Source organism: Molothrus aeneus, chromosome 11 (genome assembly GCF_037042795.1).
Source record: "Molothrus aeneus isolate 106 chromosome 11, BPBGC_Maene_1.0, whole genome shotgun sequence".
In the NCBI taxonomy this organism is placed as follows: Eukaryota; Metazoa; Chordata; class Aves; order Passeriformes; family Icteridae; genus Molothrus; species Molothrus aeneus.
The window spans coordinates 21,430,465-21,456,201 of NC_089656.1; the positions used below are offsets into that span (position 1 = coordinate 21,430,465).

Genomic DNA, 25,737 nt, shown 5'->3' on the forward strand with positions numbered 1-25,737 from the left:
TTTTGTTCAGTGCATCAGTTGAAGGGTTAACAGAAAATGAAGATCATATGGGCTCAAATGCTTTGTAAAATTTTACAGGAGCGTTCTATCTAAAGGGATGCATTTCACCTCTGCATTTCAAAAGGAAACCTCTTGATGTTTTATTGCCATTTAACGTGTATCTGCAGATGAAAAGTGAAGTTACTGCTGTAGAACATTTATCCTTACATTCTCTGGAACGCTTGCGTGTCTGGGCTCCTGAATCTAAACTAATAAATACAGAGATGTTAGAGCAGTTATGTGGGGGTTTTAGGGGCTTATGAAGGGTAATCCAAAAGTTACCTCAATCATAACATCTTCCCTTGGTTTTAGATCTGTTCGCTAGCATGTAACTAACTTTAGCATTTTTAAGTGTTTCTTACTCCTCTGTTAACAGCTAAGAAAAAATATTACTTGGTGAGTGTAGAAAAAGGGTAACGTTTCAGCATAAAGGAAACAGAACATTTTCCAGTAATAAAAGGTAATTCAGAAAATGACAGGTGAAACCACTTTTCTTCATTCTGAATCAAAAATTCTGTTAAGAGCAAACATTAATGTGTGAAAAGGGAGTTAGAAGTAATTTAGGATGGATGCACTGACAGAATGTTGCCTAAAGCAGTGGTTTACAATGCAGCGCTAGTCTGACTAATGAAAGGCTTACTGAGATCAACAGCACATTTTAAGATGCAGTAAGCACATGCATGACAGTTAGTGTCAACCCGCAGTAATAGGGTAGTGTCAACCTTTCACAGGCTCCTACGTTCACATTTTTGAGTCCTTTTGCCAATACGTATGAATGACTGCAGAGCTAAACAATTCTAGGCGTAATGTATCGTCGTGGGGGTTTGAGTTAGTATGAATTTGTTTTAAGTTTGGAAGTGGTAAATTTCCACTATAACTGGAAGCGTTTTAAGAACTAGATTCTTAGGCACCACATAGTGTGAAAATGAATTAAAACTTTTTAACAGGAATCTAAACTGTATTTAGTGTTTCCTTGCTGGCTTAGGAAGGTCAAAGTGATGATACTTCTTCAATGCAGTGTTATCCTTTAATATCAGAGTGCGAACTCCAGCACTGTGCAATTAGGTCAGTTAGCTGGTTTTTCCACCCTCTCCCACACAATCCAAGGATTTGCCTCTAAGCAGAAGTAGCTGTGAGATATAGGAGCTCTGAAGCTGTTTGTTTTGAAACCTACAAAGAGCTCCTTGTTTCTTCCTGGTGGTATCAGCAGCCACACAGTAAAGTTTGAGAAGCTGTACAATGTCTAGTAAGTAACAGAAGCAGCTGTGTAGCATCTAGTAAATGTGATGAGCAACTTTCTGGCCAAAATGAAGGTAAAGAAATGACAGCACTGCCTGTTTGTGACAGGAATTTTTATTGTACTTGTTTGTTAATTGAGAAAGGAACATACCAGCTCAATTCAACACAATCAGCATCTTGCTCCTGGCTTTGGATACACTAGCAAATCCAGTGTTTCCAATACTAATTTATTCTTTTTATTTTTCTTACACTGACATCTCAAAACAGAATAAATGTGTGTTCTTCTCTTCATGTTTTAGTAGCCCAACTACTTTGCTTTATTATTTAATCAATGTCATCAAATGTATCCCCCCAAAGAACTGAGGCTCTGGGAATTCATAGCTGTGAGAAAAAAAAATGCACAAAACTAACAAAACTTTCTTTTTATAATTTAACAGTCTAATAAAACAAGACCTAGCAATATATTAAGAAATAAATCCAGTTACAAATGCATGTATATAGAAGGAACTTCTGAGGATGTCAAAACAGAAAATGATCAGCTATTTACAAGATACACAGCAGGATGATAACAGTAGCCAAGACCACCATTCAGAAACCAAATGTGTTCTCTCCACTGTAGGCAACATACAAGAATCCATCCTCATCCTTTTCTTTCTCATAAAGTTGTCCCATAGTTAAGCTTGAAAGGGAAAAAAAGAGAAATGGTTTGCTCGGCTCATGTAAGTTGTCAGTGTTAACAGAACTTCATATAAACAAGGATTAATAAAAGCTAAAACTTTTAAGTCTGTGTATAGGTTAGAATACAAAAAAACGAGGGTAAATGAAAAGCAGTTGGCTCCTAATTTAGAGAAATGATCCTGGACTCTCTGCAGAGTAAATTTTTTGTATTTCTTCACAAATGCCTTTGTCAGAATGCTTCCTTATTTTGTTGGAAATTAGTCTCTATTTTGAAAACAAAAAGAAACCCTAGCAATTACTTGGCTGGTCAACTGCTCCAACCATCTATTTACAGATAGTTGGAGCAGTAGACATCAGTTGGGTGCACAAATGAAGCCTCCTCAGCTTACCTTTCTCTGACTTCCCAAAACTGAGAAAAGGCTAATGAACTGAAAGATGGAGATGGATGTTGCAGGAAAAACAACAACATCATTCTGCCCAAGAGGAGCTGGGAAGATTTGTAAGCAGTACTTGCAATGGAAGCAAATTGGTGAGTAGTAAATATATTACCAATCCTTGACATCCTTCTCTCCTCATACAGAGGTTTATTACATAAACTGAAGCCTGTGAAACGAGCAGAACCATGAACAGATTGTGGTTTTGTTTATTGGTTAAGAAGTTACCATTTTTACATTAATATTGAATGATCAAAGCCCTGTTTTTCTAGCTGAGATGTTACATCTTATTATGAACATGTGAGAAGAGACAATGGATCTCCCTTTCCTGTGCCCAGCAATTCTGTAATACGGTTTTAAAGATGACATATAGGCATTCTCAGTACTGTTAGAAGAAAACAAGCAGAAAAGGATGGTTCTCATGAATCCCTATTGTGTATTGGGTTACCTGGAGGGACTCTTTCTTTTACAATTAAGTATTAAGAATGATATCACATCTAAGGCATGTAATGACATACTATTTCCTTAAATGCTACTAAAGTATCTAGTGTAGAAAGTTGTAGTTGCTGCTTCTGCTATATTCTGTTATGTAGCAGAAAACAATGAAACATATTCCTATATAAAAGCAATGCAAAAAACTTTTCTATTGCAATTATTTTTTTTTCATAGAAAAAAATCATTAAAAAAAGAAGCAGCAGTTTGTAATGTTACAATTTCTTTGTAAACTGACAGCTTATTGGTTTTTTTCAGAATAATTTATGGCATTTGCTATTGAGTATTTAATGTGCAACTTTTTTTGTTATACTGAGAATCATTGTTTTCTTGATATTGATGATGTACGTGTTTTTGCACTCAACCAAATGCAACAACATCGTAACTGCAAAGCTCACCCTTTTGCCGTGGAAGTAAATCATAATATATTTTTCAGTCACCTTTCTTTTCAGCCTAGCTCAAGAAATAAGACGTTTATCAAATTCATGAGGGAAAAAAAACTTTTAGTGAGATTAAGATGTGACAGACATCTCCCAAAATCACCAAATGAGCCTTGAAGAGCGGTGTTACTGACCCTCTAATATGCACAGGCTTGCTGTAATGATTCTGAATACCAAGTGAATAGCCTCTCACCTGGATTGTGGGACTGTCTTGTCTACAAAGAGGAATATTGCCTTCTCAGATGGCAGTTGAATCCTCTTCCTGATGATCCACATGAACTGGGCCACGGTGATGTCAGACGGAACTAAGTACTTCCTCTTGTCAATATCAACAATCTGAGATCCTGAGACCTTCTCCACTATGACCTGTAAAGTGCAGGTGTGAAGGTCAGGCTGTTCAGGATTGGTACGAACAGATGGCTTTGGTAGATTGTATGCTCATACAGGCTTACAGTGGTGAGTAGAGGAGATGAATATATAAGGTTTCCTGATCACAACCAAATCAGAGGTAGAACTGGCTCAGCACTGTAAAACCTGATTTTACAGCTGCACTGAAACCTACGTTTATATACACAATGGCTTGAAACTTCCTATGCCCATGTTTGGCAGTCATGGGGTAAAAAGGTGTGTTATGCCTTAAAGACACCTGTGACAGGAAAGTATGCACACCACTTAACCTTTTGTACACTGATGATATGAAATTACTGCAGCGTGGACCCAAAGCTGAAAATGAACCAGCGGTGTACCCTAGACACAAGTAAGGCTAATAGTGTCCTGGACTGCATTAGGCAAAGGACTGGGAGGTGATCCTTCCTCTGTGCTGGCACTGGTGAGGCTACATTTGTATTCTGCTGAACTGACATTTGGAGTATTCCATCATTGCTTCGGAAATCAGAAACTGACTACAGCAAGGAAAGATAGCAAGGTGACCACAAACAAAACCAAACAAAAATAAACCAAACAGAAAGCAGCAAGTGCAGGGGAAAGGATAATTAAGTATTGCTAGTGAAAAAGACCCGATGCTCATTGTACTACAAAGACTGATTCTTGAAGGAAAAATTCAGAAGGTCAGGAAATGGGGTTTACAAGAGGTTCCAGGGTCTCCATTCCTTAGCTCTACATTCCAAGTGAAACATTAAGTTTGAAAAATACTTCTGACTGTTAAATTGACACCAACTATTTGGTATCAATGGTATGCAGCTCAATTTGAATCATCAAGCAGAAAACACATACTGGTCCAGACAAAGGATTGCTGCAATTTGAGATTCAATTCCTGTATTTGTCTACACCTTGCTGTCCATCCCTGATACAGCAGTATGTCATTCTGACTCAGTCATTCTGACAGCGAGTTTCTATGTTTCTTTTTCCCCATAGGTTATCCAGGATATTTTTGAAATGGATACATGGATACTGTGAAGATGTACGGTCATTAAGGATGCTGCAGTCTATGCGTGAGGGAATAGTTAGTCAAGAGAGAACAGCATGGATCATATCAGCTCGCCAGATTGCAGCTGGAGAAAATCGTGTGACTTTGTGCAACTGAGCAGCAGAAAAAGTCAATGGGAATGAAGATTCTTCTCTGGGCTGTGCTAATGGAAAAGTTAACCAAAAGGTTAGACGCAGGAGTGGCATTAACTGGCATGTGGTCAGAGGGGATGTGGGAAATTTTATACCCAAGCAAGTCAGTTGAGAATGTAGACATGTTGCTAGCTGTTACATAAGGATGTGAACTGTGGTCTTTTCAGAGACTGAAACATGGTAAAAGGGATTGCGGAGAGAAGAAGAGAGCTCATTCACTCTTTAGCAGATTGGTAGGTATTAATGCTCCTACAAGAAAGGAGGGGTCACCACTCGCATTGGCTCTTCAAACAGGGTTTGCATGGGGAAACTCACCATGATGACTGGTTATAGGCGTGGAATACATGAGGGATATCATCTAACTAATTTAGCCAGAATGGAAGATGGTCAAGGTTTCAATAGTCTTTATAATCTTTCTAAGGATCAGGCACAATCTTCAAGACAATGAAGGTATTTGCTGGGATATAACTGCCATTAGAAGAAAGCAGGACCATGATATACCATAAAAATCCCTGGAAAGTTTTTAGAAAGCGTTTTTGTCAATATGCACTGGGGCACAGGAGGAAATGTTGGACTAGTTATACATTTTTGGGACTTCTTTAAAACATCTAAGGACACAAAAAGGAAAATGAATTTTCGTAGTAGGAACTCATCAGAGTGGGCAGGATGGAAGCATTGTATCCACCTTTGCCTGTAAGTACTCTATTGAAGATGGCTTGGCTACTCACCGGGACACGGTCGGGGTATTTGGCTCGGATTTTTGCCGACTCGACACATCTGTGCTCTGTGAACAAAACTCGTAATTAGTCATTGCATAGTAATTATATTGCTGGTGTCCTAGGCCGAGAGGGCAGCGCCGGCAGGGCCGTGAGCCTGCGGGGATCGCGATCACATTCCCGTCTCCGAGTGGGTCTCTAGATTTTCGGGGAGACCGTCCCCGGGCATCGCACTACCCTTCGGTGAGGGCCGCCAGCGGCTGTCCGCCCACATACAAGACGACTGCCTGGGGAAGCCGACCGCGACAGATGGCGACACGGGAGACGGAGGGCAGCGGGGCCGCTGCCAGGCAGCGCCTGGCCCAGACCCACCCTTACCCAGCGCGTGGTCCTCCTTGAACATCCACTTCATGGTGCAGGCGGGCAGAGAGAGAAGCCAGAGGCGGCGAGGCCCGTGTGCGGGGGCCGGGGCTCGTGCCGGGCCTGTCGCTGTCACGGTCCCTGTCACAACAACAGCCGCGGCTCGGCAGGCGGGACTTCCGGCTCGCCTGTTCCCCGGCAACGGCTTGAGCAGCCGTGCTTCCGGCTGGGGATCACGGGGCGGGGCTGTGGCGTCTTGACACGGAGTCACCTGCCGGCTGTGAAGCCGCCCGCAGGGCTCCCGGGGCACTCGAAGCTGCTCCACAGACTTCATCGCCCCGGCAGGTGTCCCCATCCGTGTGTCCCCATCCCGCTGCCGGGCGCTATCTCGCCCACGGCCCCGGGAGGCAGCGGTGCGCGTTCATTGGCTGATGGGCCCGTCTCCTCGGCGCTGATTGGTGCGGCGTCTCGTCAGTCCGACGCTCCGCCCAGTGCAGCGCTGTAGGCGCGGGCGGGGGCAGTCGGCGCTGAGGGCCGCTCGCCATGGCGGGCGTGGAGCTGTACTCGCATCCCGCGCTGTACACGCGCTACCGGGCTGGGTTCTGCTCCGCCGCTGCACTGGCGCTGTTGCTCATCACGGCGCTCACCTATGTGCCGCCGCTGCTGGTGGCCTACCGGAGCCACGGTGAGCGCCGCTGGACCCCACGCGGCCCGGCCGGGCCTGGCGCAGCCCTGAAATCTCGTGCTGTTTTTGCCCTCAGGTTTCTGGCTGAAGCAGAGCGCGTACCTGGAGCAGCCCACTGTTCGTTTCCGGTACGAGGCTCTCTTCGTCGCCACCATCGGGTCCGGCCCGGGCAGCTTCTTGGCGTGGAGCACATTCCCAGCGTTCAACAGGCTCCAGGAGGACCGGCTACGAGTCCCGCTCCTGTCGGTAGGCCTGCCCGGGGCGGCCCGGCAACACTGGCGAGAAGCGAGGCTGCAGAGTGGGGCCAGTGGACCGGCAGCCGGCTCAGGGCACGAGTGCTGATGGCGCTTTTGAGCCTGTGGCCCGTCAGGCACTGCTGCCTTCAGGTAGCAGCAGCTTTATGTATAACCTTGTGCCTCACATTGGGATTTGCTGGAATTTTAATGAATCCCGTTTCACTCCCTCTCAGTGTTACTGAATCGTAGCATTACTTAGGTTGGAAAAAGCCCGTAAGACCAAGTCCAGTCATTAATCAAACCCTACCAATTTTGCCACTAAACCAAGTCCATAAACACCGCTGGTGGTTTGTGTGAACACGTCGGTTTACTTTAATCAAATTAGTTGTGCCGCTCTACCCTGGCCACATGGCTTGTCATTATATGAAATCTGCAGGGTACACCTAGATTTGGAAGTAGATATGTGCCTTCAGAAACACATAATCTCTGCCTTGCAGTCACTTTTCTTTCTGGGATTGCACAGTGGCAGTTATTTTTCTGTCTGCCTCTTTATGAGCCCTTCTGTATTTTGCAAGTAGCTGAAGTATTGGACACTCTGGCACACAAGCATAGCAAGCCTTGGCTTACTGCCAGGCATCAGCATACAGAAGCCATTTAAGAGGCATGCTACAATAGCAGGAGGCACAGGCCTGACCACCAGTCATATATTTGCACTGTGTCTTGCACAGAAGATCCAGCACCAAGGCATGCTTTGTGGCGTGCAAGGAAGATGGTTGGAATGGTCTAGGGCAGAAAAGACCTTGAAGTAAACTTTTCCTCCCTGGAGGGGTGTATGAGACCTTGTATAACAGACAACAGTGTTGGCTTTTTGTCTCTAGTCCTCTGTAAATAGTCAAGTAGCTTTTTATTACATTCCTGACTGTGCAGTCCGTTTGCTTCCTTGGTATGTGCATGCTGCAGTTGTAGGGTCCCCTGGGGTTTTACTTTTTTTGTTTTTCTTTCTAACAGAAATTCCTGTCTTTAAAAAAAATTTATTTAGACGAGAGAAGAAGACAAAAATCAAGATGGCAAAATGGATCAGTTGCATTTTAAACTGGAACTTCCATTACAACCAACAGAGCATGTAGTTGGCGTTCAGCTGATTCTACTCTTTTCCTACCAGCTTTATGTGAGCATTTTTAGTTTTGTTTGTTGTGATGTATAGACCTATTGTAAAATTCCAGTAGTGGTTATACAAAACATGAAAAGAAACCTTCCACATTTGAAATTCCTATCCAAAATATGTGTTTTACTGAAAAATACTTAATTTTCTCCCCCTCTGCTGTGTCATTCCTAGTCTAGCTCTCTTGTGTATTTTGATACGCTTTGTTAGGGTTTGGTTTTTTTGGTTTTTGGTTTTTAAGCTCTATATTCTCTTGGGCTGTAGTGCACTCACTATACAGGACAGAAATGCACAACAGTGAGTATCAGTGTGGGTGGCACCTGAAAATAACTGAGATTCTTGCAATAGGCAGAAGGATGTGCATTCCTACAGACTGCTGCGTCTTGACATAACCAGTTCATTTTCTGAGGTGGGGAGTCAGGCTGTTGCAGCAGCCTAAAACTCCTTAGATTTTGCTTAACAGTTCGTGAAGCATCGATAATCATCTGCCAGGATCTTTTATATCTTGTAACTGGGAGGAGGAAGTGTTATAGGAAGACAAGACAGTGCAGTTCTGCTGCCATTGTACCTCAAATGGCAGTGCAATTAATACCTTAAAGCAAAGAGAAAACCGCCAGCACACAGAGAACCCAGGGATACATCTGAAAGGAGCAGTAATACAGAGCTGCTTGGGTGCAGCCACACAGACAAAAAGTTGTTTTCCTAGGGAGATTAGGCTATTTCTGTAGAGAGTCTTGCTGATTGCAGATTGACAAGCTTAGCAAGCATAGCTATGTGGTGTAGAAAACATTCTTAAGCCTGAGGCCCAGAATAAAGGCCCAACAGTCCTGATTTTGGGCTGAAGTATTTGGTCAGGTATTAGTATCACAGAGTTACCATATTCACAACACTTTTTTTTTATCCCACTGTAAATGTGGAAATTTTCCTTCAGACTGAGTGGTTGATAAGAACTAAGGACCTCCCTTCTTTATTTGGTTCTTGTTGCAGAGTACAAGTCCTTGATTTTGACTGCCGAGTTTTTTTAAAGTGTGTCTCCAATGAATGTGTTTTAGTCATCTTGCTGCTTTTTACATGTTATGGCTAGTCAAAACTTTCGGTCATTGGCCACAGACATTGCACTTCACTGAATCTCAACTTTGTTGACATAATAAAGTTAGTTAGCTATTAGCTACGGTAGTTCGCTTTTTAAAAAAGCAGTATTTTTTATTTGGTGGTCTCTTGTATAGACTAAGGTGATGATCTGAAACTTGGGAGCCCTAGAAAAATCAAATCCATGTAGAAAAATGTGTAGATACCAAGACATAGAAAAGTACGTAGTGTCCCTCCTCCTCCCTGCTAAATTTTCCTTTTTTGTGTTCACTTTTTCAGAGGATGTCAACATTTGTGATGCAGAGCATGGCTTTTCTTCAGTTTTTTTCTCCTGTGCCAGGGTCTCAGCTCTACGTGAATGGAGACTTGAAATTAAACCAGAGGCAATTACTTAACCACTGTGGACTGGATACCAGATACAATGTGAGGAAATGTTTTTCCCTTCCCCATCAATTCAACCCCCCCCCCCCACCCCAATCTCTTAATCCTCCTAGTATCTTAGGTGACACCCTAATTATTTGTACTATTGCACAGAGTGAACTGTAAGACTTTTGAACTGGTGTTTTCTTGTTAGACTACAAGAAGGAAGAGGTTATTCTGCCAAGATGTTCAGTCTGATGTTTATGTTCATTCCTTGAAAGGCATGGTTACTTTGTGTAAGAAACTCAGTAGAATTACTGTCTTGAAAACTGGATGAATAATAAAGTGTCTCCTTGTTGTAACAGGTGTCCGTGGTCAATGGCACAAGTCCTTTTGCAAGTGACTATGATCTGGCAAACATCATTGCAGCATACTGGGCTAGAAATGGTAAGCCTGAATGTGTAGCTACAGGACAGTAGTAGTTAGCATATTGGCAGCTGTTTTGTGAGGTATATGACTTCTGTATTAATACCTAAAAGCCCTTTAACCTGGACGTTTCCTTTCTCCATTATAGTGACAACAGTCTTTTCAGATCCCAGCCCTGTTTGGATGACTGGAAGAGCAACGGATACACCATTTATCATTAATGCCACTATTCATTACCCAGTGGAAGTTATCTTATATCCTTCAAAAACTGCACAAACTGTGACATAACAGGGTTATATTATTTCAGTCTCCACCACATGCAGGCCAAATGAAAATGTTTTCTCTTAGATGTGTTGCTAAACTTTTTTTTTTTTTTGTTAGCTAAGCAAATGTTACAGTTCTGGAGCTGATGAAATACCTATTTGTCCATTCCTTCAGATGGTTGTGCCTTCGTAACCACTTTTTGCCTTTCTTTATTGGTAACCCGTGTTGCTTTTCAGCTTTGCTAAAAAGGCCTTTAAAGCAGTTTGTTAGCTATTGTCATGGAATATTCATAGTACATCTCGCTTTGGTTCTGCAGCACCTGCTGTCCCGATCTGTCACAGATGTCACTCACAAAGCATGATACTGTAGTCTGTGACCTAAAGCAAATGATTAGAAATCTGTATGCAAGATCATCTCACCAAATAATAACTCCTGCAGTGGGAGGCTGTTACATTTGTTCATGTGCAGACAGATCAGAATTTTTATCTTTTGAAAAAGTAATTCTTCATTGATTATGTTCTTTGTTCTTTTTCTGAGACAAGAACAAATCTGCATTTAGAAGAATCTGTATGGAGCACACTTCTTACAAGATTTGTTTACCTGCCTGAATATTAACAATAAGTACTTCCTGATGACTCAGGCACAAAGCAGGTACTTTACCCAGAATTGGTTTAAATGTCTTCTAGGACAGATGTTCTCTCCAGCTTTTGTTACCTACTGTGGTGGAAGGCTTTTAGGTGTTTCTGTGGTTCAGAGGCTTAGCATTTGTGACACAAACTGATGTCTTAACAAGGTTTGTGCCTTTCTGTCTATGAGTTTCCTTGTTTAGATATTGCAATGGTAGCATCAGAAGGTTCTCTATTAACACTCCTTGACTTTGCTTAAATATCAGCCAGGATTTTGGGAAATTATTAAATTTGCCTGGATCCAGTATGTCAGCATCCTCCTTATCTTTCTTTGGGTGTTCGGTAGGATTAAGACATTTTTGTTCCAGAATCAGGTGTTGACTACAATTCCAGTATCACCAGTTCTGCCTGTATCTCCAGTCCTATCCTACAAACAACACCAGTCCTGAAGAGATGCCTGAGAAGACTTTATAGACATGCCATTCAAAAATAGTTCCCTGATTTTATTCTCTATACACTTCTTACTTCAGAAGATCAGAATTTTGTAAGTATATTTCAAGTATGCTCTGTTTGTGCATCCTTTTTAAAATACATGTTCATTCACCTAATTTCTTTAGGAACACTGCTTTGGAGCTGGAAAAGTTTATATTTTTGACAGTAAAAAACAGCCTAGTTATTTTTTTGCAAATGGAGCATGCGTCAAAAACCATTTTTTGAAAACTGAAAATAAAAATATGCTAAAAGTAACAATATTAACTGATTTTACTTCTTGTAAATCAATTCACTGCACTCTTAGAGTTGTCAAGAGTTATTTGTACATGCATTTATGTATGTGCACTATGAAGTGAAAAACTGCAGGGATGAGTTAAGGTCAGAGATGCGCTTCTGTAACTGTGACTATACTTATTCAGCAATTTAATTATTAAATTGGATGATGAATAAATTCAAGGTTGATGTGAGAAATCAGGTTTTGGGTGATAGCGTGTGCAAAATTTGCACAACCATTTACTACCGGTATTATTACTGTAGCACCTGACCATTAATTGTGAATTGTGAATAGTAAAACAGAGAATCCTTTTATCTATTGAAAGAAAACTAGCAAAAAATTCTGCCAGGCAAGCCTCAGAGTTTCAAAGCAAGTGAATAATTACCTTCAGAGCTTAAATTGTTTAGAACAGATAAAGATTATAATCACCTGGTAGACATTGAAAGACTATGTCCCTCATTCTTGATGGTGGTGGTCATAGGGAAGATTATTTTATCTTCTTTTTCTGGGCTTACTTTTTATGCTAGGCAAGCTTACAAGAGAAAACAACAGAATTTCCATTATATTTTCAGTTTTTTTATTAAAGAATTAATTCTAGCAAAGCAGTGTTATGGCAGGACATTTAAATCTAGAATTTAAAACAATTCTAGATGCTAGAATTCTGCAAAAAAATCCAAGTGTCTTTGGTTCTTTTGAACTGTTAAGACACGGTGCAGCTATGAAATATGAAAGAGCAGCTGAGCAGTAGGCCATCTTTTGGCCATCATCCTCTAGAACTGAACATCCTGGCAGCTGGGAGAGCTACTTTTTCCAGAAGTCTCCAGTTTGCTCTTAGATCTTTGAAGTCTCTATGTGGCAGCATAGGGCTACTGATAACTGGCTTCGTATCAACATCTCCAGAGTCAAAGCAACTGTCTACTGCTTTTTTGTGCTTCTAGCCACTGCACAGCATGAACGAAGGGGGCTGTGAGCTTGTTGCCACCATATCTCCTGCTGGTGTACATTTGGTGTGCTCTCCTTTGCAGCAGTAATGGTGCTTGTGTGACTGCATGAGTTAATTCAGTGAAGATGATCTTTACCAAATATATAATCACTTTTTCAGACAAGTCAGTTCCCTGACTGAACTTGGTATGTATCTGCACAAGCATTAAGGTGGACATGAGCAAAGGCTAGAAATCTCTGGAGAGACCACAGGACCGCAATTTAAGGGTTTGAATGTACTACTCCCACAAAAATGGAATGCATAAGAATCTTCCTCCAAGCTGAACAGAAGTCTGTTTCGGTAGCAACAGAAACACAGAAGAGACTAATGCTCGAAAGCCACAGTACCGGGAGACTCCATTAATCCCTCTCCCTTTTTTCTCCTGTTGTAGCCTTTCACATTAAGTTAGAACAAGTGATGCTGCTGACAGCAACACTTCAGTGAATGCATGTGAAATAAGAAATGGAGATCAGGCCTAGTTCCAGAAATACAGAGAAAAATATCCTTAAATACAGAGAAATACAGAGAAAAATATCCTCTTTTCCTTTAGATGGCAAAAACTGGAAAAAATCCTGTTCAGTAATGTAAGCAAAGAACTATATACATTAAAAGGAGGCAATCAAAAGAGTTTGTTACTTGCAGGTGGCATGTAATTGTTTAATATGACCTGAAGCCACCCCTCCATTTCTTGTCAAAGAGGTCTTTCATGACTGGACTAATAACTGAATGCAGGGTAAAAGGAGCTGTAAAGGCAGATGTTACCACAGCGGGGAAGAAAAACCCTGTGATACATCTGCTGTGGTCACTTCCTAGATGATTTTTATACTGACTGTAGTTCTTGGTTCACAGTTCTGACTCCTTTCTTGAGCTTGAAGAGACATTCTGCTTTTTTAAGTAACCAAGCAATAGAAAAAAAGCAAGATTTTATAGCTTAAGCAACAAACTGAACTACACGGGAAAAATATATACCTGAGGATCCACTGCAACCAGCATTAGAAGAGGTTTAGGAAGGAAGAGCCTTTCTCAGAAAGCTATCTGCAAGGACTCTTCCTTTGGCTTGCTAAGCAACACAAAAAGTCAAAACCACCACCATGCACCACAGTTGTACTGCACAGATCTCTGTAGACATATGACAGAGCAATCTAAATGCTCGTCATTGAGAAAGGACATGGTGGCTCGAGGACATGGTGGCTCGCTAGGATTAATCAAGGTTTTAAGTTAAAAGTCCTATGCATAAACTGACGTGGGAACACGGCTCTTACATGGCCGTGTAAGAGCCATGCTTCGGGAGTGTTTTAAGAGGTAGAACTAGGAGAAAAGAAACCACCTCGCTGCTTTTTAACTCACCAAGCAGCCCGTTTTGTAGGGGGTATTATCTTCTCGCTCTACTCGCACGAGGCGAGCGGGACGCGGCCGCGCCGAGCTCCGTTCGCCTTGGGGTGCCGAGCCGCGATGGAGGGAGGGGGCGGGGGCGGGGGCCGGGAGGAGGGGGCTGCTGCCGCGGGAAGGCCCGAGGCACGCGGGACCCCGCGGAGGAGAGGCGGCGGGGCGCTGGCTGCTGCGGCGCCCGGAGCCGGTTTCGGCGAGCCAGGCGGGACCCCGTGGGGCGGGCGGCCTGCCCCGCCGCGCCGGTCCCACTCGTGCTGGGCGGGACAGGCCAGCGGACCGCCCCTGCCGGGCTGCGCCTTTGCCCGGGGATGCTCCGGGGGCGGGCGGGTCGGCTCCTCGGGCTCCTCCCGCTGCCCCGGCGCCTCGGCCACGTATGAAAGCGGTTCATTGTCTCTGTCGGCAGCTCGGAGCCGCGGCGGTGGCGGGAGGCGGCGACAAGGTACGGACAGGCTGATGCGGGTGGGGGTGCGGTTATGCCACGGGATTGGAAGGCCCGGTCGGACCTTTTTTTTTCCGGTCTCAAACAACGGTACTTTAAAGGAGATGTTTTTGAGCGGGTTACACACGCCCCTGCCTGTGGCGGCGGACTAGCGGTAATACTAGTTACGGGGGAGCCGATGTCGCACCGATAGAGGTAAAGCTGTCGAAAATCAGCCTGGTTATTTTAGGTGGTTTTTTTTTCCTGTACCCATTCAAATACCTATCTGCATATTGTTGATACAATAAGCTTCTGCCTTATGAAGATGTGAGATTTCTAGCTGCATAAGAATACTGGAAAGTGATGTTTTGTCAGTGGGGTGATTTACTGCAAGAATTACTAGTAATATTGTTGTGTGTTATTCTTTGACCAGCTTTGTCGTGTTCCAGCATTTTACTTTTTTGAGTAGCAAACTATGTTTCTAACGTTAGCTCACAGAACCTTTTTTGGCGGTAATTGCATTGGTGCAATGTCTGATAGGTGAAGAACGCAGTGAGTAAATTTGATGAGGAGAAGTAGACCTTCAGGTGATCTTTGCTCTATTTATCATGCCATGAACAAATGTTTTCCTCTTAATTCTATAAAATGCATGATGACATTCACTGTTATCATTCTTTTTACAGTCAGTATTGCTGCATTTGGTGAATTTTAGGTACATAAGAGATAATTACATTCATCTCGTATGATTGCTCTGAAAGGTCAGCATACAGGACAGTCATTTTTGGGTAACAAAAGGTTGTGCACATAATCCCGCATTAGGTATTCATTTTTCAGTGGAAGAAATCAATCTGGGAAATCAACAGAATCACGGCATATTCTGAGCTGGAAGGGACCACAACTGAGTACATTAATCTGTAAGTTCTTTGACTTTAAAAATGCTGCACAGACTGTTTAAAATGAAAGTATGCTGGAAATTTTCTCAGACAGAAAATGGCCAGGGAAGACCACTGACAAAGACAGCTAAGATTCAGTTGCTCAGAAGTCATTGTAGGGGAGCAGGTATTTGTAATTCTTCACTGAAATGTTTTTGCTTTAATCCAGCCTGGTTTTTCAGTCTTCCCACAACAGACCCAGAACTGTTTGTTCTAAGGGAGTGTTTCATCCCAGCCTATTGTCCAAAGCTCAAAGACAGAGCATGTTTTTGACAGCTCTAATATGAGGCACTTTCTGTCTTTCTACAGTCTTTTTAATATCCCAGAAAAAAAATTTGCAGTTTAATAGGAGGGTCTTTTTTAGCTAGAAAGTTAGTTTTTGCTACTTGATTAAGTCTCTTCAGGTTGAATTCTGTGCTGAAAGAAGTTACTAAGAAACTCTACTCCTTTCAGAGCTGACCTGAAAAGATCTGATTACTTAATTCCAACATTATATGTCTTACGTGACAAACGAATAAAAGTCCCTGGAAGCACGAGCTAAATGATCATCATTTCTTTCTTTCTTTTCTGCCTTTCTGGGTCTGAAAAGTGCTCATCTTAGAAATGAGATCTTTTTGGGATCAGTACTACCACTGACTGTATTTTTACCCTGCTTAGTAAAACTGGATAGCTTTCTGTAATGTATCTAGTTTCTTGGCAAGCAGATACTAGTGGCCCTGCAGCTCAGCAGTCTATCAAAGACAGTTTAAGTGATGAAGAAAACGATTGCTCTATTGGCCAGTTTGTATAATTAATTTTCTTTGAACAATATGTAAGAATAGTTGTTGTGGAATTGTCCCAGGGCTCATCTAGTGTAGAATCTTGTTTCCATTAGTAGCTGTTAGCAGGGAAGCCCAGGAGCAGAGCTTGATTCAGGACTGGCAACTAAACCATAGAAGCTAATGCTTTTCAGACCACATTTTGAAAATTTGCATTGCCCTGTGAAGAGATGATTGTGCCTCAAGAATTTGAGAGACTTCTGATGATTCTCTTTACCAGAGCTCTCCTTGAAGAAATAGTATCACCAAAGAAGTACTACTACTATCACAGAAAAGGAATAACAGTGTAACTGTTAGTAAAATAACTTACATTAAGGAGTATTCATTACTTACAGAAACACGTATTGTGATGCTTCTGAGTGTTGCCATACTTCATGTGTCTCAGCTGAGAGATGTGAGAGGCGTCAGAGTGCTGTCTGCTGCAACTTGAGGCCCGTTGCAGCCTGTTTTTCTGCTTGTTGTAGCTCCCTTGCCACTTGGGGTCAGTCTGATTTTGTCTCTGAGATGGCAGCTGAAGTGGCGGTAACGCCAAAACATCTGGCCCCTCTGCTGGTTCTCCTTTCTCCCCCCCATGTTTGCAGTTGGCAGGCATGCTATAGTCAGGCAGGTGCACTACGAGGAAGCACTTATGTGGAACAGAGCAGGATAAAAGGAGGTGTAACAAACCCCAATTTTGCTTTCTGGAGAGGAGCTTGGTGTGAGCAGGTAGTGCCACTGAGCTGTTGGTGGAGGAGGAGGGCACTAGCAGAAAGAGGCAATGCAAAGCAAGTCACAGGCTAGTGTTTCAGCATGCAGCTTCAGTGTGCAGTTTTGGCATATTGCCTTTCTGTGCTGAAAGAGCAAGCTTGCCTAACAGCACCATCTGGCGAGTCCTGCAATGGAATGGGTAGAGGATCAGAAGTAGTCTGTATTGCGACGTCCCGTTCCTCGCATTTGGAATTGTAGAATCATTTACATTGGAAAAGACCTTTAAGATCATGAAGTCCAACTGTTAATCCAACAATGCCAAGTCCACAACTAAGGCAATGATATAATGTAATCTATTCAGTAGATTTATAAATGTGTGTATACATATATGGATCTTCAGCAACTCTATGAGAAGGTTATTCTATGGGCTTTTCAACAGCTGCTTTCTGCCTCAGCTAAAGTTCATCAAAAATCACAGAAGACCTTGTTGGGTTAAAAAAATTGTACTTTAGGGGAATGTGAGTTTAACCTGGGCTAAAATCACCTTAACTGCAGAATGCAATTGGAAATGGTAAGTGGTTGTTTACATGAAAATAGAATTACACATGCCCAACAAGAAAAGTGCAGAAATGAAGGGCACTGTTCACAGAAAAAGTGGTATATTCGGCCTTATGCACTGGAAGCCACACAAGAGAATACTTTACAGATGCTGTATTGTCCTGCGTAATTATGCTTTTTATTTGATGGTGTCTACATGTGTGTATATTCCTTAGAAACACTCCAACTTTTCTAAAAGGAAAGAAAATTAATCTTAAATATAGAAAACTGATATCTACTTAGTGTTTTACTTTTTCTTGCAGTTTCTATCATAATGAAGTGTAGGGAAATACCTCAGCTGTAGTCATTTGATGTTATTTGTAGTGTTTGAGTCTTGTTAGTCCAGACATATTGTGGACTAATACTCACGTTATCTGCTTTTTCATTGGCACAGTGTTGTCTGCAACACTACTTGTGTGGGAACCTGGAGCAAGGAGAGGTCTGAGAAAGTCAAGGCAAAAGTGAATGTAAAAAACAGCTTTTGGCTTTTATTCCTCAGTCTCCCACACTCTGCTAATAACATGTAAAGAGCAGTTAGTGTTGCAGCTCTGCAGCATGATTAGAGTGGAGCAACAGTTCTGCATAGCTAGAGTAGAAACACATTCTTTAAAAAGCACAATTGAGTTTCTGAAAGCTACATAATAAGTGAGACTGCAATGAGCTGCAGAATGCAGTCTTAGTGCAGATAATGACTCACGTTTTGCACTCAAGAAAAAGATCTGAGATAGTTGTGTCTGGCTGACTTTCAGGCATAGAGCCTGTTTCAAGAAAAATCTTTCAATTAGCAAATGCAACTTCAGCTTTGACTTCAGCTTAGATTCTTTCATCCCCTCTGTTTGGTGAAGTGTCAGTGCAGGCTGCTGGATTGCTGGTGATCCTCACAGCACAGAGAAACTTGTAGATGCTTCTGGAGATGTAATATGCAAAAAAAAGATGTAATATGTTCAGTATTAGAACAAGGCAGATTTTATCTATGAAGAATGGCCGGCCAAGCTGAACTAAACTAAGGATTTATCTATCTGCTCTTGTGCCTGAGAGTAGCAAGCAGCGGACTGCTAAGGAGAAAGTAATACATTAAGCCTTGTTTCTTGCAGCATGTCACTGCAATACAGTATACCATGGGCTATCCATGGCTTAGGGAATTGCTAAGCCATGGGCTGTAGCCTCATTTTTGCCTTTAACAGTCCTTGGAAGGCTTTTCTTCCCTTACTTACTTTAAATCAATGTGATTATTTGTTGAACTCCTGTATACTTTTGCTGCTACAGAATTTTGAAGCAGAGTTTCACATTTTTAATATGCAGTGTACATAAAGGTTTTGTAATGGGTGATCATTTAATTCAATTCAATTTATTATGTCAAATGAATATGTATCTTTGTTTACTAGTCTGCATGATTTTCTTTCAAGAGTTCAGAGTGTGTTGAAAAATGTGTCTTTCACTGTAACAAGAAAAACATTGTAATTGCAAATGCGACTAGATAACAAATAGGTATATGTAGAACTTCTGAGATGATCTGCATACATGAGGAGTACTTTCCTTTACCTTGCCTGCTAGCATTTACTGCCTGCTTGCAAGTGGAATCTGCATGAGTGAGAGTACAAAAGGGTAGGTGCCAAAAATCTCTAGTAAAAAGCTGGGGGGAGGAGTGCATGTGTCTTGAACTTTGACTGCAAAGTAAAGCAGAAATCCACTTGGGCTTGACATGCCTAAGATTTTCTAGGAGTTATATGCAGACAAATCTAACTTGAATGCAAACTCAGGGTATTCTGTCTTGGGGTGTATGCACTCCAGACCAAAGATACGTGTCAGCAGCTTTTAAATTTTGTCACCTGTGGCCAGGTGTGGCTTCAGGTTGTGAGTTTTCATCCATCTTCTGCCTTCTGCAGTTTGGAAAATAGAGGGTTGTGGACAAACACCAATTGGTATAGCAGCCTATGGCCACTGTAGGGTACAGCACTCACATTAGATAAGATGATTTTAATTTCAGCACTCACAGCTACCAATGTTCGCATCCACTCCTTTTAGGGGATAGAAATCCTTGTAATGTTAAATTGAAATAGAAATACAGTTGAGCAAGTCAGAAACTTTTTTTTTCTTCTTTTTTTTTAGCACAGCGTTTACCAGTGTTCAATTTGAGGGCCTTGCGTATTTTGTAGTTCTGTTTTGATTTTTTTTTAATCCAAGGGTTGAGCTGCATCAACCCAAGGTTTTCTTCAACATTGAACATTTACTTAGTTCCTTATTTCTGCAGTGATCTTAGTGTCACACATTACTTCTTTTTTTTCCCCCAACAGCTGTCACCTGCAGTGATCATCCCCAAGTGCAGCTGATTAAAGAAGCAGTTAATGCCACATACATACATACACATTTGAAGAAAGGTTTTACTAATGCAAGAGTTTGTATTGTCTAAGCTGTATTGTTATTGTGCCACAGGAGCAATGGTTCACCAGTATTTCCCTTCTCTTTTTCAGCTTTTTTCATTACCCTTCCTCGGTGAGAATGGCAAGGATTCGGATTCCTAGCACAATTGTTATAATTTTTGTTACAGTTCAGACTGGATTCTTACTCTTCATGTATGCCCGGTACAGTAGCTTCATGCCTCAGTCTGAGGAGAAACCATCACAAGTCCACATACTTATTCTCTCCTCTTGGCGGTCAGGATCTTCTTTTGTTGGTCAACTTTTCAGCCAGCACCCCAGTGTCTTCTACTTGATGGAGCCTGCATGGCACGTGTGGGTTACAATGTACCAGAACAGTGCCAAAGTCTTACACATGGCAGTGCGGGACTTAGTCAGGTCGGTCTTTCTGTGTGACATGTCTGTGTTTGATGCTTACATGCCTTGGAAAAGAAACTTATCCGATCTTTTCCAGTGGGCAGCAAGTCGGGCTCTGTGTTCAGCTCCTGCTTGTGACTCTTTTCAACGTACCGACATAACCAGTGAACTGGCATGCAAGACTCTTTGTGGACGGTATCCATTCAGCAAGGTGGAAGAAGCCTGTAAAACTTACAGCCATGTTGTCATCAAGGAAGTTAGATTCTTTGACTTGAAGGTCCTATACCCCCTCCTCACTGATCCGTCCCTGAATCTCAAAATTATTCACCTGGTCCGTGACCCCAGGGCAGTCGTCAAGTCACGGGAACAATCGGTGAAAGCATTAGCCCGTGACAATGGAATTGTCTTGAGTACCAATGGCACTAAAGTGGAAGATAGCAAATACAAAGTAATGCAAGAGGTTTGTAGAAGTCATGTTCAGATTTATGAAACAGCTACTCTAAAACCACCTAATTTCCTGAAAGATCGCTATTTAATGGTCCGTTTTGAAGATCTGGTAAGAGATCCATTATCAGAAATCTCAGAAATGTATAAATTTGCAGATCTTAGTTTGACTCCCAGGCTCAAAAGCTGGGTTTATAATATCACTCATGGACAGGGACCGGGGAAAAAAAAAGAAGCCTTCAAAATAACATCCCGAGATGCAGTTAGTGTTTCACAGGCCTGGAGAAATATTCTTTCCTTTCAGAAAGTTAAGAAAATACAGGAAGTTTGCAAAGGTGCTATAAACATTCTTGGTTATCAGCTAGTGGATTCAGAAAAAGAACAAAGAGATCTGACATTGGATTTGGTGTTGCCAAGACGACAAAATCAATTCAGTTGGTCATCATTTAATCCAAAGCACTGAGACATTTTTGAGAGATCTGGGGAGTTGGGGCAGGGTAGTTGTTTGAATATTTCTATACTGCACAGCATATAGTAATTGGAAAATCCTTGGCTGTGACTTTATCTTTTCGTCTACTCCTTTTCTGTTAATGTAAGAAGTTTTTTTTTCCCCTGAGTTTTTTACATATTAAAAAAAAAAGAGCAAGATACTTGTCAGCCTGTTACTGTGCTGCTCACATTATTATTTTAGGAATATAATTTAAGCACTTTCTATTAAAAGATGGATTCTCGAAGATGTCTGTTTATTGATAATACTTCACTTCTTTTTTTTTTTCATGCTTTAAGTTTTTAAGAATCATAATTCTTTATTTGTATATATGGAACAAAGTAAATAGTAAATTCCTTCACTTGACTTTCTTCTTTAAAGTTGTTTTTCAGTTGTATATTTTTTTTCAGACTTCTGTTGATGTTTTAAATCTTATGATCTTAACATACAAGTTTTCCAAAAGGTGGGGCAACTGCAGCAGCTGTGTTGTAAAAGGCTTAAATGGAAACTTCATTTATTGATAGATTTCATAGTGGTTTATTTGGAATAGCAATATTTACAATCAGATACTTGAATGTGATGTTTGCTTGGATTGCAAGAACCAAAGGATATGAAGAAACTTTCAGTGGAATCATAGTGGAAATAGCGTTTTAATGCTGTCCCTGTTGTGTTCTAATACTGTGACAAAGAATAAGTGCACGCTTGCTCTTGCCACCGCACTCCATACTGTTATCCTCTCTCTGTACAACTATAAGCAATTTGTGAAGATCACTGAGAAGTTTAGTAAGCCTTGAAAATTTGCGTATCGATTATATTGCTGCATGGAAGTGATCCGTTCAACTTTGATAGCACAGACAGATGCTCGTGTACGGTTCATATTCGGTGCCGCGCCCGAGAAACTCCTGGGGCAGCGGTGATGCTCCAGCACCGCGCGGGCGCAGACGCTCGGAATGAGCGCGGGTGGGGGCCGTGGGAGGCTGTCCCCAGACCCGCCGCTGAGCATGGAGCGCGTACTTGGCGGTTTTGAGACGTCGCCGGTGCCAGCTGCTGACCAGAGCTCCAGGTAAGAAACCCGTAGTGGCGCTTTCCGTGGCTGCGCTCTGCCTCACGCTGGTACTGCTACTTGAAGGTGAACGGTGAACGGGCGACCGCGTGGCGAGTCCAGGGGAAGACCCGAGGAGGGCGACGGTGCCTGCGGGGCCCGCGGCACAAGCAGCGAGTGGCGGGGACTGCCTGCGGATGGAGCGGCGCGGGCGGCAGTGCCGAGCGGGAGCGGGCAGCGGGGGTTGCCGAGGACGGCGCCGGGCGGGAGCGGGTGGCACGGTCTGTCCGGAGCCGCGCGGAGCTACGGTGGCGCCGCGGCGTGGTGCAATCGCCTCTCGGCGGGGGAACTGAGCGGGCAAGGGGGCGCTTCACCGCACGTCGGGAGCTGCGGTCCCGGGGACGGAACTTGCTATAGTCCGTGTCGGTTCCCGGGGCATGCTGGGTGTTGTGGTTTTCCATCACTCGGCTGCCGGGCAACCCTCATCACAACCAACACGATGTTTTCCAGCTCCTCAGTTTCTCAGGTTGCCTTTACCACTGTGGACTCCGCTCACCTAGCTCTTCTGTTTTAGGGAGTGCCACATATAGCATTCTGGATCCTTAATCCAAACCATGTCTTGCCCTTTGAAAATTAATGCAGCTGTTAGATGCTTATGAGGTATTCTTGTTCCTTAATAGGGTTAATATATAGCTTATTGAATGGAGAAATTAATTTGCAGTTGTAGCATCCTCCATGAAGTCTGTATCAGTAGATTTATTCTAAGTATAGCACATTTAGGATGCTTCCATTTTGACCCAGTGAAAACACCTTCCACAGCATGAGAAGATGTAACAGTGGTTTTAAATGGCAAAATGGGGGAGTAAATGATAGTAGAAAACGTTTATTTCCTCTTTTTTTTTTTTTAATTTGTTGGTTTGCATCACTAATCCCAATTATGCAGGACAATTTCAGTCCTAAACTCCTCTAACTGCACTACTTTAAAAGTTGCATGTACTCTGATCTAATCTCCCTCAGTCCTTTGTGCTGTTAATTTAGATTTTTTTTTATTTGGAACAGCTAAACATAAATTTGCTAGAACAAAACTGTATACTTTGAAATAAAATTATTTCAGGTGTGAGCTGTGAGGATGATGAGGGCTGCAATAATATTTTTACAGGTAATTTTTCAGCTTCAGTCAAAAAAGTATCCCGTATGTCAGGAAGGTGATCATACCACTACCCTGAATCCATGTCAACATTATGTACATTGTTATCCCTGGATAACAACTGGACAAGAAGAATGTCCCAGCTGCAAGAAAAAAAAAAGTCTGTAGTAACATGCGGGCATAGTCCTCATACGATGTTCATTAATATAATTCATAAATAATTCTATGGTTTTGTATAAGAATTATACCACTCGCTATGAAACAATTTAATAGTGACTGATTTCCATTTTGATGTGAGAAACTCAATTGCTCTAAGATACAGAATAAGGCTTGCTTACCTTAATCAGCTTCAATCATTTGATGAAGTTTTATGGTCTTGAGGCTCTTTCATCCTCCCTCAATCCCATCCAGCTTTTCCGAGTTCTACTTACATTCTTAGTACACAAGCTACTTCGTTTCATTTGCACTGAAATCACTTTGTATGTCTCATCACAGTGTCTGAATGAAGTTTATACCACCTGTTATTTTCCTTAACGGAAGCTGGATGCATAGATAAAGTAACTACACACTCAACAGTACAAATACTTCCTTTGCAGATGTTTTCAGAGCCAAAGCAGATTGATTTGGTGCTGGTGCACTGAAACAGAATTAGGACCTCAGAAAGCATTTATTTGTCCTTAAGTTGAAAAGTAGTGTTTCTGGGCAGCACTTGTTCCCTTGCATCTGCAGTTCATTGTGGAAAAGATTTCTTTTAGTGAGCAAACGTTGTTGTGGCTGGTGCAGTGAAAAGCGGAAGAGTTCTTGGTAAGATCATCTTGGTGGGAACGTGAGTGCCAGCCAAAACCTCTCTGTGTTCCGGTGCCACGCCGCTGCGGGAGGAAGGAGCATGAGGTGCAAAGCCCTTAGCGGAGCAGTGGGAAATGGGAGGTAAGGAAGAGTCGGGCTAAAGACAGATTTAAACTGGGCTGGGTGTTAGGGTTAGGGTTAGGAAGAGACATTTGTCATCCAGACATTTGTCATCCAAAACAAAGACCTGTAAAATCCTAGGTCTGCCTTGTGTTTAATGTGTTTTTACTTTATATTTATGTCACCACATAAAGCAAGGAAAGGAGAAATGTGACTGGTTCCCACTATTGCTGTGTGAAGGTTTTTTTTTTAAAAGCTGGTGTATTTATATTCTCTTTTTCCACACCAAGCTTGACTTTTCTCCTCCTTTTTCGAGGTCTGCTGCATTGGGTGTCCCAAGGAGGGCGGGGTTCCTCAGCAGGGCTCTTAGGAGGTGGCGCTGATTCTGCTTTTTCTGAAGGTGTATCAAAGTGTGCTACGAGAATGACAGTTTTCTCCACTGGAAAGCTTTCCCTCAATGCCATCAGCGCACGTCCGTGTCTGAATTGTGGAAGCAGACGGACTAAGAAAAGCCAATACCCGGAGCAGATTTCTGTTTGCTCAGTTTCTGTGAGAAGTGGGCTGTGTGCTGGACAGGGAGAGGCGCTGTTGGAGAGTGGTAACAGCGCCAGGTGTGAGTGTGAGGATGATGGAGGCTCAGAGCAGCCCCAGGTGTGAACTGTGAGGATGATGGGGGCTCGGAGCAGTCAAGAAACTGCTGTAATATTTGAGTAAAATGCCATCTTTAGTGGCTGCTGAATCATAGAGTGAAAAGGTAGACATCCCTGTTTTAGCCTTTACCACAACCATTGTATCATGTGTTTATCCATGGCTTATTCCTCTTGTGAAGTTGTCTGGCTGCAGGCAGTGCATTACTCCAAAGGTGCTGCTGTGCTGATGCTCTGTATGTTCACAGTCATGGGCAAAGCCGAAGGCTCTGTGACTAGGGAAGAATGGCATGGACATGTTACTGCTCTCTCTGTTGCACCACAATTTTGATGGCTGGGTTTGGCTGCTAAATTGATGGAGCTCCTGGAAGAAATTTCAGAAAAGTGAGTAGTATGGCTATCTTTAAATTTATCTTTTACAGTAACATTTAAAAGTAGCATTTCTACAGAAAGCTGTCTCTTTTTTATGTGGCAGAATTTTGCTTTATGTGGTGTTCTGATTTTCTGAAATTCCTCACAGCTGGAGAAAAAGAGTTATGAAAGTTGCTTAGCAGTTTAAAATCTCAGGGTTTCTCTGAAAGCTGACTTGCCAGAGGGAGGAGGAAATAGCCTGAATTCCAGTACAGATAGTGTATAAAAGAACATTCCTTGACAGAAAAAGAGCTTTGTGAAACATCAGCACTGTTTCCTGTAGGGCCTCCAACATACTTGTTCAGTAACTGTGGGCTTTGTGCAATGCCCTCAGGCACAGTCCTGAACAAATTTTGTACTGCAGAGAGTATCTTAGTTTACTTGCCATCCCCTGCTTGGTTACTTGTACCTGAGAAAATTTAATTTAGTGTCAGATGAACCCACTGGGAAATGTCCTTAACTGATT

General features: G+C 42.4%; 3 protein-coding genes and 1 long non-coding RNA gene across 7 annotated transcripts; 3 read left to right on the plus strand and 1 right to left on the minus strand.

The window, feature by feature from the left end:
* Window positions 1-1,376: 1,376 nt before the first annotated feature.
* On the minus strand, window positions 1,377-6,293 carry GABARAPL2 (GABA type A receptor associated protein like 2). The gene is made up of 4 exons (XM_066557703.1): window positions 5,995-6,293; window positions 5,629-5,684; window positions 3,516-3,688; window positions 1,377-1,957 (listed from the first exon to the last, which is right to left on the minus strand). Exons 1-4 carry the CDS (start codon window positions 6,026-6,028, stop codon window positions 1,867-1,869), a joined length of 354 nt encoding a protein of 117 aa, XP_066413800.1. The 5' UTR covers window positions 6,029-6,293; the 3' UTR covers window positions 1,377-1,866.
* On the plus strand, window positions 2,261-5,721 carry LOC136561402 (uncharacterized). Its single transcript, XR_010784333.1, has 2 exons — window positions 2,261-2,485; window positions 4,697-5,721. It is a non-coding gene; the product is annotated as an uncharacterized lncRNA (long non-coding RNA).
* A 185-nt stretch (window positions 6,294-6,478) lies between the features above and the next one.
* On the plus strand, window positions 6,479-11,576 carry TMEM231 (transmembrane protein 231). The gene is made up of 7 exons (XM_066557702.1): window positions 6,479-6,661; window positions 6,738-6,907; window positions 7,937-8,065; window positions 9,428-9,571; window positions 9,874-9,955; window positions 10,083-10,188; window positions 11,084-11,576. Exons 1-7 carry the CDS (start codon window positions 6,520-6,522, stop codon window positions 11,271-11,273), a joined length of 963 nt encoding a protein of 320 aa, XP_066413799.1. The 5' UTR covers window positions 6,479-6,519; the 3' UTR covers window positions 11,274-11,576.
* On the plus strand, window positions 11,259-21,930 carry LOC136561399 (carbohydrate sulfotransferase 5-like). 4 transcript variants are annotated; one of them, XM_066557698.1, is made up of 2 exons: window positions 11,259-11,368; window positions 19,885-21,930. In XM_066557698.1, the coding sequence occupies exons 1-2, from the start codon at window positions 11,301-11,303 to the stop codon at window positions 21,092-21,094; spliced, it is 1,278 nt and encodes a 425-aa protein (XP_066413795.1). In that variant the 5' UTR covers window positions 11,259-11,300; the 3' UTR covers window positions 21,095-21,930. The 4 variants fall into 4 exon arrangements, with proteins under 4 accessions (XP_066413795.1, XP_066413797.1, XP_066413798.1 ...); XM_066557700.1 differs by lacking the exon at window positions 11,259-11,368 and adding an exon at window positions 14,286-14,400; XM_066557701.1 differs by lacking the exon at window positions 11,259-11,368 and adding an exon at window positions 14,488-14,595.
* Window positions 21,931-25,737: the final 3,807 nt, after the last annotated feature.

Excerpts from the sequence above, each read along its gene's own strand:
- TMEM231 (XM_066557702.1), top strand. The coding sequence starts at position 6,520 with ATGGCGGGCGTGGAGCTGTACTCGCATCCCGCGCTGTACACGCGCTAC. Across the intron at positions 9,956-10,082 it reads AGCATACTGGGCTAGAAATG|TGACAACAGTCTTTTCAGAT; the intron begins GTAAGCCTGAAT and ends TCTCCATTATAG. Across the intron at positions 10,189-11,083 it reads TACCCAGTGGAAGTTATCTT|ATATCAGCCAGGATTTTGGG; the intron begins ATATCCTTCAAA and ends GACTTTGCTTAA.
- GABARAPL2 (XM_066557703.1), bottom strand. The coding sequence starts at position 6,028 with ATGAAGTGGATGTTCAAGGAGGACCACGCGCTGG. Across the intron at positions 5,685-5,994 it reads CAAGGAGGACCACGCGCTGG|AGCACAGATGTGTCGAGTCG; the intron begins GTAAGGGTGGGT and ends TTTTGTTCACAG. Across the intron at positions 3,689-5,628 it reads AATACCCCGACCGTGTCCCG|GTCATAGTGGAGAAGGTCTC; the intron begins GTGAGTAGCCAA and ends TGCACTTTACAG.
- LOC136561399 (XM_066557698.1), top strand. The coding sequence starts at position 11,301 with ATGCCATTCAAAAATAGTTCCCTGATTTTATTCTCTATACACTTCTTA. Across the intron at positions 11,369-19,884 it reads CTTCAGAAGATCAGAATTTT|CTTTTTTCATTACCCTTCCT; the intron begins GTAAGTATATTT and ends TCTCTTTTTCAG.